This window comes from Hyaena hyaena, unplaced genomic scaffold, assembly GCF_003009895.1.
Source record: "Hyaena hyaena isolate Hyena2069 unplaced genomic scaffold, ASM300989v1 scaffold_72, whole genome shotgun sequence".
Lineage (NCBI taxonomy): Eukaryota > Metazoa > Chordata > Mammalia > Carnivora > Hyaenidae > Hyaena > Hyaena hyaena.
In genome coordinates, this window is record NW_024080703.1 from 4,005,291 (window position 1) to 4,018,339 (window position 13,049).

General features: G+C 41.9%; 1 protein-coding gene across 1 annotated transcript in view; it reads left to right on the forward strand.

Annotated features, from left to right (window-relative positions):
• The window catches only part of NEBL (nebulette), a 370,210-nt gene that overhangs the window by 182,154 nt on the left and 175,007 nt on the right, over positions 1–13,049 (forward strand). The window contains exon 4 of the mRNA XM_039233071.1: positions 11,081–11,188. Coding sequence (XP_039089002.1) covers positions 11,081–11,188 — 108 coding nt within the window. The remainder of the gene's footprint in view (positions 1–11,080; positions 11,189–13,049) is intronic.

Sequence of the window (13,049 nt, forward strand, 5' to 3'; positions counted from 1 at the left end):
CACATTAAGTGTAATGCATTTAGATTTATTCTTCCTCTGCTTTCTTTTTGTTTATTTGTTTGCTGTGTTACAGGTTTTATTTTCCTGTTTTTCAGTTTCGTAGAAGTGGAAGAAGCATGTTTTCTTACAGGAAAGCAGTCGGTGTTGCCCGAAGGACAATGCCATTGCAGGTGTAGGAGTGTCATTAGGACCAATTTTAATGACATTATCAATCTGTTAGGGAGCAGGCATATGTAAGAAGAGGGAGGAGTCATCGTCACTTCCCTTAGCCGTGACTCTTTGAGATTAAGGACAGATTATTTTCACTTTCATGACTGTTCTCTGTTTGTTCAGCTGTTTGCGTTTGCTTGAGTCTTGATTTTCTCCTTATTTCCTTCCTTCACTGTAGTTTGGAAGTAGCTTTCCCTAAAGTACTAATTTCCTAATTGGGTTTTTCCTACCTGAGAAATACCCATTTCCCGATACTTTATAATTCAAACTATGCACGCAGGACTGTTCTTTCTTGTAGCTTACTGGCCTTTCCTTAATTTCACCTTACGTGATATCTTCTGGTTCCAAATAATTTCAGTAAGAGTCTAATCTGTGTGTAAATTAGGCTGTTTATATTTAAAAATCATAATCATGTAATGGGATGAGGCTGGCTCTCTCTAAAGGATTAAGAGTTCAGAGAACACATGTTCAGAAATCAAAATTCATCAATTGCCTGAATTATTAAATGTTATTTAAAAAGTAACATGGCAACATAAATCAGCGATAGACAGGCTCCGTGAGCCAATCACTCTTCAGTAGTGGATCAGGTATTAGAATATTAATTGTTTTTTGCTCCTTTTGTACCTGAATAGTTAATTGGATGATACTTTATTTTCCCGAAAATGTTAATCATCACCAAATACTTAATATATTCCCCAGAGTAACTTATAACTCAGAGGCAGAATTTGGTGGATTAGTTATATTTTCCTCCGGTAAAATTCCTGGTGAAAATATGCATTATGTGTATATCTTTTAGGCTCCAATTTTCTTCATCTATGTGGATGTGATTTTCTGGTTTGAGTCAATATTTCCACCAATACTGCAGTTTGGGCGGCGGCATTCTCGCCCCCGGCGTGATCCTTACAAAGAGAAAGTTTACACAATCGTCTCTTTCAAAGGAGATGCCCCAAGACACATTTTGAATAAAAAGTGTGATCGTTTTTGTCCCTTTCATGGCACCCTGAGTTCCACTGCAGATAAGGAATTGGCTGAAATTTTGTTAGACGAATCTTCTGGAAGAAATATTCACTTGGTTCCACTTTCCTCTCTGCTCTGCTCATTTACAGGACATTGTTCTATCTTATGTGTCTTCAGTTTGATGTTTGTCACTTGGCGTTTTCTCACTGTCAGATGAATGGAAGGGTAGTGTCTGGGGGGGGGGGGGGGGGGGGGGGGGGGGGGGGGGGGGGGGAGGGGGATGGTGCCGGAGAAAGACTTCGTCTCTTCTTGGCTCTGTCATCTCACATTTCCTTCCTTCATCGATGAGAATGGCCATTAAAATGTGTACTTGCTAGCATTTATCTGACGATGATACAGGTAAAGCACATTTTAATTGTTTGTTTACATCCTATTTCGATGCCCAAAAGACTGAAGGGGCTCCCAAATGCAGGGGGCTCAGAGCCTGGCCCCTGGGCTGAGATGCGTCTCTAGCTGTTTGGCTACTCCTAGTACATCAGCACAGGTCTGTGGAAATCGAGTGCTGAGCACTCCTCACACACCGTGGCTTGCTTTCCAATCCTGATCTGCTCACATGATATGGAAAGTGCTCGGTCCATGCCTGGGACCCTGAGAGTGCATAGATGTCAGGTTATATTATCATCATCTCAGTAATTCTCACAAAGTTGCTATTGATACCGTATTACTGTTAGGCTTATTTTGTACATGAGGGCACTGAGGCTCAGAGAGATTAAGTAACTAGCTTAGGGTCACACAGCTATTAAGAGGTAGAACCAGGGTTTAAGATGAGTTTGTCAAAATCCTGAGCCTGAGCTGTTAATCCATAAGCTATACTTTAGGGTTGTAGGGGTTACTGTTTTTAATTTTTTTTTTTTTAATTTTTGAGAGAGAGGGTGAGAGTACGAGAGGGGGAAGGGCAGAGACAGAGGGAGACAGAATCTGAAGCAGGCTTCAGGCTCTGAGCTTTCAGCACAGAGCCCAACGCAGGGCTCGAACCCACAAACAACGAGATCATGACCTGAGTCAAAGTCGGACGCTTAACAGACTGAGCCACCCAGGCGCCCCATGTTTTTAAGCATGTTAGCTTATCGAGAAATTAATTAAGATGTGCTTTATATTCTGAGTATTTGTTTAGAATACAATTTAGATTTCAATGTGTCCTACGTGAAGGAACTCCGAAACTGACGAAGCTGGATTGTGAAAATACATAAAATACTGACAGATCTGTAAATTATCAGTAGGTACCTCTGTGAATACAGTGGAAGGCTAATTTAAGCCTTAGAAATCTATGAAAATTATTTTAATGTTTTTAATCATGTTTGAAAAGGTAATTAAAATTTTAATTTTATTTAATTAACCACAAATGTACAAATTATGAGATTAATTTATTTAAAACATTCTCTTTAGAGCTTATTTGACTTCACATTTGTTAAAATTAACTTCATCTTTAAAAAAAGCCCTTCGTCAGATTTTCCTTTGTCTTTAATTCCCGTCTAGCATTGTGAGATTAGCCAATTTTCTGGATTTTAGGTGTTAAAAATACAAAACTAGATAGTAATGAATCATGAAATAGTTACTGAGCTTTGAATATATGCTTAGCACCAAGCAAAATGCTCTGCGTGAAAAAGGAGCATATGGCCCACGTTCCGTAGTCATTTACACTCTATGGAATTCTATACACGATGGTACATCACTGTGTGCTAAATTTTGCAGATCGAACTAGGAATTTTGCACGTAACTTAAAAATCTTGCCACTCTCGCAATCCCCCCTTGAAGAAATGAAAAGTATCCATCATGTCATGAAAAGCAATAAAATTGGTCATTGATTTCACTGTATCAGATGGACAGACACTTTTAAATGTGTGAAATAAAGAGCAGGGTAACATGAATCAGTAATACATATGCCTCTAGATTTTAGCTTCTGTTAAACATATTCTGACAAGGTAAGCTGCTTTAAGGTTAAACAGTGTTCTCTTTTTGCTTACCCTTCACCCCTGGATTCTTCTTAGCCGTCTGGTCTCTTGGGATAGGCCCAGTATGCCCGTATCCTGCTAGTATTCCTCATTAATCCATGATTGCAATCCCTTTCTCCCTCTCTCGATTTCTGTTTTTCCTGCTTTTTGCTTCAACTCTCTCTTGGCCAATAGAGTGAAGCAGCTTCATTAAGATGAAGAAACGAGAGGCTAACTTCACTTTCTTCACAGGGCCGCCCACTGGCCAGGTCACTCGCCGCTGATGGAAAACTCAAGTTTGGGCACCTCACCTTCCCCATCTGGGGTTTTAAAACTCTGTCCCTGGGGCGCCTGGGTGGCTTAGTCGGTTAAGCGTCCGACCTTCGCTTAGGTCATGATATCACGGTTCGTGGGTTCGAGCCCCGCGTCGGGCTCTGTGCTGACTGCCAGCTCAGAGCCTGGAGCCTATTTCAGAGTCTGTATCTCCCTCTCTCTCTGACCCACCCCTGCTCACTCTGTCTCTCTCTCTCTCTCCTAGAAATAAATAAAACATTAAAAAAAAAAATAAAACTCTGTTCCTGCTCGCTTAGAAAATGTTTTATAATAAAATATTTGATCAATACAAAAGAATGTGCAGAGTATCCAGGTGAGTTTTCCAGCATGATAACCAAAGGATCACATGTGAATCTGCCTTCCAACTTGAGCACGTGACCTTCAGGACCAGAAAAGCTCTCCTTGCATTCTTCCATGAGCAGATCTCGCACCTCTGGATGGTGCCCTTAGCAAGTCCCTTTCTCCCCTTTATGTCCCTCATGTGTATGTGTTCTCCTTTCCCTTCAGCAAAATGTTTCTGAGGTTTGTACCTATAGAACCATGTAGGTGTAGTTCATTTATTTTCACTCCTGGATAATTTTATATTATATGAATATAATTTAGTTTATATAAATTATAATTTTAATTATATGAATATAATGTATTCATTCGCCTGTGCGTAGATATTTAGGTTGTTTCTAATTTTTCTGAGAACACAATGTTATTATGAGCATGCTGGGTCTGTCCCTAAATGCTCCCGGGCAAGGGTTTCTGTGGAGATGAGAACAGCTCGGGGTGGGGGGCGATGCGCTGGGATGTGGGATGGCTCATCCTTGACTTCACTCCACCTCTGATGTACTCTCCTTCAAGATCGTTGTCCGAAAATTTACCAGACTCTGGCTGCCCTTGGCTTGTTTCCTCCGAAAGGACTCTGGCTTTTCAATGGTGTGGTTTTCATTTTTTAAAACTTTACTTACACGATTATAATATTAATAATGATGGTCCTTGTAGCATTCGGGGGAGAGAATCTATATCTCAGAATTAGCAAATAATTCGACTTTTATCTCTGTTCACCATATTGCTTTTTTTTTTTTTTAATGTTTTATTTGTTTTTGAGAGAGAGACAGAGTATGGGCAGGGGAAGGGCAGAGAGAGAGGGAGACACAGAATCTGAAACAGGCTCCACGCTCTGAGCTGTCAGCACAGAGCCCGATGTGGGGCTTAAAACCAGGAACATCATGACCTGAGCTGAAATCGGACACTTAACTTACTGAGGCACCCAGGCGCCCCCGCATTTTCCTTTTTAAAAGTCTTCCTTTTCAGTCATTCTGAGTCTTTTGCATAAGCTGGGCCAGAACCACCCTGATTTCCAGACTCTTCCTCTGTGTGAACTTGTGAGTGGTACTCGATGTCTCCAAGCAGAATGTCGCTGAGCATGTCCGCACTGGCAGAAATAATCCTACTTAAGCAAAAATGTCAGTTTTGATATTTAATGGGAAGGACAAAAGTAGTATTTGCTGGTGACCTGCTGATGGCCTGTCCTTGCTTGATGCTTTCGTCTGTTAACTTTAACCCTCCAAACATTGTGTAATATTAATGCTCTTTTTTTCTTTTCTTTTTCCGTTTTATAGCTGAGGATCAGAAGTGTTAGAGAAATTGAACAAACTAAGATCACAGGACAGAATTAAGGTTCAAATTCAGGTCTTTTGATTCTTACTTTAGGGTTCTCATCTGTAGTACAGAAGATTAACACGTGTGTTTGTGTGTATATATGTGCACATACATGTAAATATAGCAGGTCCATATTATTAGCATTCAGTATTCGAAATACATTTTTTAAAGTTTATTTATTTTTGAGAGGGGGAGGGGCAGAGAGAGAGAGAGAGAGAGAGAGAGAGAGAGAGGATCCCAAGCAGGGTCCCTACTGTCAGCAAAGAGCCGGCTCGATCCCACAAACTTTGAGATCTTGAGTCAGATGCTTAACAAACTGAGCCACCCAGGCGCCCCTTGAAATACATTTCTAAGTTTCTTCTGAAGAAACATATGTCGAATCAAATTGCCTGTCGTGTATATTTCTTACCTTTGACTTTAAGAACGCATCTTCAGGGGCGCCTGGGTGGCTCAGTCAGTTAAGCGTCTGACTTCAGCTCAGGTCATGATCTCGTGGTTTGTGGGTTCAAGCCCCATGTCAGGCTCTGTGCTGACAGCTCAGAGTCTGGAGCCTGGTTTGGATTCTGTGTCTCCCTCTCTCTCTGCTCCCCCACCCCCAGTGTGTGTGTGTCTCTCTCTCAAAATAAACAACATTAAAAATAAAGAATGCATCTTCAAAGTGCCTTTGTTGAATCTTGAAGAAGTAAGTCTAAGAGGAAACTAAAACTGCGTTACTTTCAGGCTGTAGCACGTTCTTGTTCTGAACTCACAGTGCATCTTAATTCTGCCCTCCCTCCTCCTGTGCCCTCTGCCGGCCCTGGGCTGACAGGGAGACACAGCTCCCCCGATGGACCTTCTGGGGAGGCCAGACTCCGAGGCTGGGCGCAGGGATTCTTTCTGTCTTCTGTGCTCCAGGGATGGTTCTCGAACAGCCGACAGCTGGGGTAGGATGAACAAAGCTGCGTAACTGTCTCCTGCTTCCTCCTGCTCACTCCCCGTGGGTCAGCACAGAGGCCAGAAAGTGCCTGCCGAACCGCAAGTGCAGCGTGTCCTCGTCCTCACGGCCCTTGCCCCCTTCGGGTCCTATGAGACACCCCCTTCTCAACTGGGGCCTTTTCTGACCACCTTATCCAACAGGGCAGCGTTCCTGACGCTTCTCTCGTCTTCTGGCTTGGTTCTTCTCTTACCACTTACCACCAACGTGCCATTTATTTGACTGACTGACATCTAGTGTCTTTTCTGTCTTACGGCCGCCATAACGTAAGCCCCCTGAGGGCCGAGATGGTGACTGTTGTGTTTGCTGGTTTGTTCCCACACCTGGAATGGGGCTTGGCTCCTGGTAGGTGCTCCTTAAATATCTGTTGGATGAGCAAACGAGCGAATAGGTGAACATTTGAGGAGATTCCAAAGAATGACATTCCTAGGATACAGTGCCATGGTCATTTATGGAATCATGGTGACATACTTTTCAACAGGTGAGTAGACAGAGATCAGAGATGACAGTTTGATGTCCCGTGCTGAAGTGTAAGGGAAGAACAGACATTTTTACTAGGGAAGGAGCGGGAGTTTCTAAGGGCAGCTATATGAGGCTCAGTGAATGCTTGAGTTAATGTTGAGAATATAGAAGAGCTCTCCATGTTGGCGTTGCTCCAAACCCACATGTTGAAACCTAAACCCCAGTGTGATGGCATTTGGAGGTGAGGCCATGAGGTCTCTTACAGAAGAGACCCTAGAGAGCTCCCCCACCCCCACCACCTTGTGGGGACACAGTGATAAGACGGTCATCTGCCAACCAGGAATCAGGCACTCGCGAGGTACTGACTCTGCCTATGCCTTGATCTTGGACTTACCTGCCGCCAGAACCATGAGAAACAGATTCCTGTTGCTTAGAATCCAGTCTAAGAAGCCCAAACAGGCTATGATAAGCAGTATAGCCAGCAATTTCTTCCCAAATCTGACCTTGATCTGTGCTTCTTAGCTGAATCTCCTAGCCTTCCCCTGCTGGCAGCACACCCCTCCCCCCACCAGATGCTCCTGCCAAATGGAGCCATGTCCCGGTCCCTGAGTGTGTGGGTCCTCTCTTACCTCTGCAACTGGGCCCCTCTGTCTTCACCCCTCTTCTTTCTCTTTTCCTTCTCCCTTCCTTCTTTTCCTTAAGCTTAATCAGCCTCCATGGGCCAGGTGCTATGCTAGTTTCTGTGATTAGAAAGATCTATAAGACTTTGCCTTTGTCACCGTGTTTCTGTGTTCTGGGGGGGGGACACTATGACCCCATCTTAAGTGTAGTTTAGGGTGAGAAGTGCTCTAACAGGCGGTTGCAAAGCCTGCCATGGTACCCCAGACTGGGAGGTGGCCAGTCCAGCTCACAGAGGAGCATCGCTGGCACTGAGCTTTGATGAATAAATGGATTATGCTCCCCATGGGCTCCGGGTAGGGAGGAAGATGGAACATTCTGTCAGTGACAGGGAACGCCCAGTAGTCTTACAAGAATATTCTTCCATACAGTTCTTACAAGATTCGCACAGCGTGTGGTGTTGACACTTGGCAAAGACGGATTGTTGCCCAGCACCTGCACAGATGGGGTTCGGAATTCATCGCCACCTGTATGGTCACCAGATGACATAGCTAAAGTGCTAGGTAGGGGTCTGATCGTTGGCTCAGATCCAACCAACAAATCAGTTTCTGTTGTAGAATTCTGAGTAAAATTTGTAACTGTAGACCAATAGCCAACTCTTAATATATTTTGTTCTTTAGCTTATTCTTGTACAGCTCTTCCTTTTGACGTTTCATAACAAACATTGTATCATCCTTTCACATCATGCAAAGCCAATATAACAACGGCAGTGCTGGGAATTTGCACAGCACCTTATTCCTCCTAAAGTTCTTTCCTGTGTTCTATCTCATTCAGTGTCTACAGATCTGTCAGTTAGGAAATTACTGGAATCTCTAATTAGAGATGAGGAGACTGACTCAGAGAAGCTGGAAGATGTGTGAGGTGGCCGGCAAGTGCAGGGATCGGATGAGAGTTCTAGGCTCTTGTCTGCGAAAGCAGCGCTTTTCCAAGATGGAGCCCATTGTTTTTGCAAACGATGGAATCTGGTATCACAAGTAGGAAGAACCAGAGGATAGAGGTAAAAGAGGAGACATTCACGTGTTCATATTTACCGGGAACATTGTACATGTGTATTCATTTAGGCATCAGAATCCTTTTGGTTATAAAGGGAGAGACAGATCAGCTCACTTAACTGATAAACCTGGTGGCTGAACAAGACTTCCTCTAGATCTGTTGCTCTGCCTGCCTCTGTGTTGGCTCTGTCGTTACTGAGGGTGGCTGGGTGATGGATCGGCTGCTTTAGTTTTATAGCCTACTGAACTAGCCACACCATGGAGGAAGTGTCCCTTTCCCAGATCTGGGGCTCATGGGCCTGTGCTGGATTATGGGTCCAGTGTGGGTCAAATTCTGGGCTCAAGGGTGCAGTATTCTCTTTGGGAGGATGGGGTCCTGTTGTGAAGCAAAGGGGATCTGCGAGATTGGAGAGAAGAATCTCCTCTTCCCTCTGTCCTCTGGTCTCTCTTTACATCCACTTGTCTCTCAGAATCAGACTCTGCATGACTGGCAGGTCATCTGATATAACATTGAAAATTAGAGCTCAGTGGAGAGAGAGGGGATGTACGTGGGTGAGAGGCCAGAGAAGAGGGGACAGTGGCTCCAGGGCTCCCTGTACGGGTAAAGGTGTCCTGGGTGGGTGGCTCTTGAGTTGGGACCGAGAGTATATGAAGCTTGGTTGTGGATCATACCATTAAAAAGGATTAAACATCTTCTAAAACTCTGTAGACCAGTTGTGGAGATGATTATGCACTTTTCAAAGCTAGTCCTTCAATGAGACAAGCCCAAGTCAGGTGATGCTTGTGTGTCTGGTGGATGTGGGAAGGACTGTTAAATTGTGATCAACTTAAAACCTGTGAATCTGGAATTTAATGGGTTTTCCTTTCCGTTCTTTCTTTGGAAATCGCCATTAAAAAATCCCTTAGACTAATCCCCAAAAGAATACGAGCCTGCCCTGAATCTGGTGTCAGGGATATCAGAATTTTGCTTACAGATTTTTCTTCTCACTTCTTTGTGCTTGTCATCTTTCCTATTTTTATTATTTTATGACTCTGTGCTCCCTTCAAGCAAAGCTAAATGGCTTCCCTGCATAGTTAAGACATACAACACCGAGAATGTGCAGGATTATGTATCTTCTCATGTGCTCGGGGTTTGAGGGTTAGAAGGCTAATCCCATTCAGCATTTTCTGTGAAAGAAAAACAATGTGGTTTATTTGACCTTTTATTTATGGAAATAATAAGAGTTTTAGTATTTTTATAAATCTAGATGAAAATATGGAGAGAAAATTAAATAGTCTTAAGCTATAAGTGATGAGAGTGTTTAGATCTTTGTTTTTGTTGCCATTTGGGAATTTCTTTTTTTTTTTCCTTTTCAAGCTTTGCTGCGGAAAGGAAATTTTGTAGTAGCTTCAAGGACGATGATCCCTGAGAGAACTGAGTGTTTAAACACAGACATGACGCAACAAAAACAGTCAATCCATACTCAACTATGTGAACTTTTCAAATGTATACAGGAAGTTGCACTCAAGAATCGTGTTTTTAGTAGCCACTCTCAACGGTAGCTGTTAATTTAAGTGTTAATTTGAGCCCAGTGGTTATGAATGTAAAACGGGGATGATACGGGTCATCAAAAAGCTGTTTCCAAAAGACTTGATATTTAGATTTTAGAGAAATAAGAAGAAAGTGATAGAACCGTTTCAGTCATCAGCGAGCAGAATATTTAACAGTTGTCATTATGCTAATAATAGTAGATAGGGCCGGAGTAAGATTAAGCATTAGCTATTCCGGTCCCTTGAGGAAACTGTAAAATTCAGCCTCACTGGGTTGTAATTAGAAAAGAAGTGTATTTAAATACCGAAAAAAATCGTATGGACCTCGGCATGGACTATGCCAGGAACATGTGCTTGAAGTCTTTTAATCTCTAGGTGTGGCCTCCTTTATAAATATTTCCGTAAGCATTTATATACTTGACATTTGGCAGTATAGTGTTGGATAATCATATCCATCTGCTCTGCCTTACAAAACAGAATGAAAATGATTTGTAAAGACAGGGCTAGGAGTTGATAATTTTGTATGTCTTCTTCCTCCATCCTGCAGTGCAGGCTTAAAATGATGCTTCATCACTGGCAGGATGGGCCCGGGAGAACATCTATCTGTCTTTTCCCACATTTTTTTTTTTTTTTTTTGTGAGCAGTGGTACAAGTATTAATGGCAATAATAATAACTATTATGGAACACTTGCTTACTTGTTCAGAGCTGGGTGTAGGTCTTCATTTGATTTCATCTTTATGACTTACTAAATATGTTTTCATTTATTTTTGAAAATATGTTAAAAAATTTTTAATGTTTATTTATTTTTGAGAGAGAGAGAGAGACAGAGGATGACTGGGGGAAAGGCAGAAGAGAGGGAGACACAGAATCTGAAACAGGCTCCAGGCTCTGAGCTGTCGGCATAGAACCCGACACGGGGCTTGAACACACGAACCATGAGATCATGACCTGAGCTGAAGTCCAGACACTTAACCAACTGAGTCACCCAGGAGCGCCCTTATGACTTATTAAATGGCATTATCTAAATATCGTTGCTGTTAATGCCATTTGACAGATGATATCACCGAAGCCCAGAGTGGTTAAGTGACTTGCCTGGGGTCACACAGTCAGTGGAATTGTTGGGATACAAACCAGGCAGTTGGGCCGTGTACCCTGCGGCCTCTCCCTCCGCCACCCGCTCTCTGGAGACACTGCTTCCAATTTTAGTGGCTTCCTGGACCCTGGCCTCTCCTGAGTGGGATGTGTGGTTCCTCTGCTGACGTTTCCTTTCCCTTCTTTCTTTCATTCTCCTCCCTTCTGTTAGGTCAAGTACAAAAGAGATTTTGAAGAAAGCAAAGGGAGGGGCTTCAGCATCGTTACAGACACTCCTGAACTACAGAGGCTGAAGAGGACTCAGGAGCAAATCAGTAACGTAGGTGTCTGTTCAGTGACTCGTATGTCGGGCTGAGATAATGAGGTTGGGACTTGGGAGGGTCCTTGCCGCTACCGTGTGCAAGTAGCTCTCATCGTGCTCGTAAAATACGCCAGGTTCAACTGGTGAACTCCGTCCGTTTGATTTCATCACGGTTGCCTAGAGCCTAATACTTTAATGGCAACGACTATATTTCTGAATACATATTTAACTTATTTCATTAAAGTGACCTATGAAATACATTTACTACGTAAATCGATTTAATGAAAGAAATTGTGTGTTTAGAAATATAGTCATTGCTATTAAAAGAGTTGTTATAATTTGGCATCTTATTCCATTTTTAATGGTTCTCAGCTTTGGCGTTTTTTCCAAAATAGGACTTTTTATAGGTAAATGTATCCACCTGACAGTCTGTTTCTCCTGTGGATAATTATACAGAAAATTTACGTATAAGGCTAAGTATCTTGAGCAGTCTTCTTTTGCTAATCATGTGCTTGTAAGCTTTCACGCTTGAAACAAGATATTGGGTGAAATGATGTATTCCAACTAATTTCTGAAGCAGACATTTACGTGTGATGTTGCTGTGGATTTGAAAGCTGTGTCTCGTTAAGTAATATATTTTTCTTGACCAAGAAAATTGACCGGAGCATCGGTTCCCAGCACAGTAGGGACCAAAAACTGTTAATTCCGTACTATGTAAAAGCTCATCTTCATTTTCTTAATTCACGCTTGTAATTATGTTTCTTCCAAAGTTTTATACAAAGTTTGTCAAAATGTATTTTTGTTTCAGAAAAAAAATCAATTCACTGTTAGGTATCCAAGAGGAAATACGCATGAAAATCGACAAGTGTGTACATGATACAAAAGTATGCGCAAATCTGCAAGATTCATGCGTGTGTCATGAGAAATGCATCTTGTATATTACTTCCACTGAACTTTGTGCACCTAGAGGTCATAAATGATGGAGACTTCATTTCCAGGAAACGTTTGATTAACAGATGGTTTAAACTCACTGATATTTGGCCATCATCATTACATAGAACAATTTGGAGACAGAACTGTAGTATAGAATTTGAGAAAGAATTTTCTTTGTGAAAAGCTAAAAAAGAGAATGATGTGATGTTTAAAAACTTCTTTAGGGAGTGAGAGGTAGCGAAGGAAACACTTTGTTTTGCCATATTCCCTAAGGTTTATTCATTGTTTGCTCTTTCAATGGACATTTTATTTCTGTAAGGACTTCTTTTCTTTAAAGAGAAACGGTTGCATTTCTAAGGATTCACGTCTTCTGTCCCCTCGTTCTTTTCCCCCATCCCGACAACCCACCGGTTGTGCGTTACTGCCCTCATCTTCTTTTCTTTTCATTCTTTCTTTAAATTAAAAAGTGAGTTTTGTTTTTCAAAACATGAGTTAGAGATACACCACTGACAGTTACACAGGGTAATGTTTCTTTCTTTGGGTTATTTTTGGGGAACTTGAGAAAAAACAAACAAACCAAAAATAATACCGCACAAAGCAAAGTTGTATCATAAGTCACAAACTACCACAGAAATTGATTTCAAAAAGAACTAAACATTTCTACTTTAAGACATCCACGGGACAGCTAACATAAGGATTGCAGTCAATTCAAAGGTAAGCCCTTTAATTTATATTCAAATTAAGCCAATATTCATATTTAATAAGAAAAGAACTGATCATTTTACCAATCTTTATCATTAGCAGGATATACATTTTATTCAATACCTGAAGCTGTTTGCAGATCCATTCTTAATTACGCAAAAAACCCTTAAAACACAGGTACGTATGAATCTGTATGTATCCTATACATAGTAGTGTATACAATGCCATTTGGAGTAAGCCTATG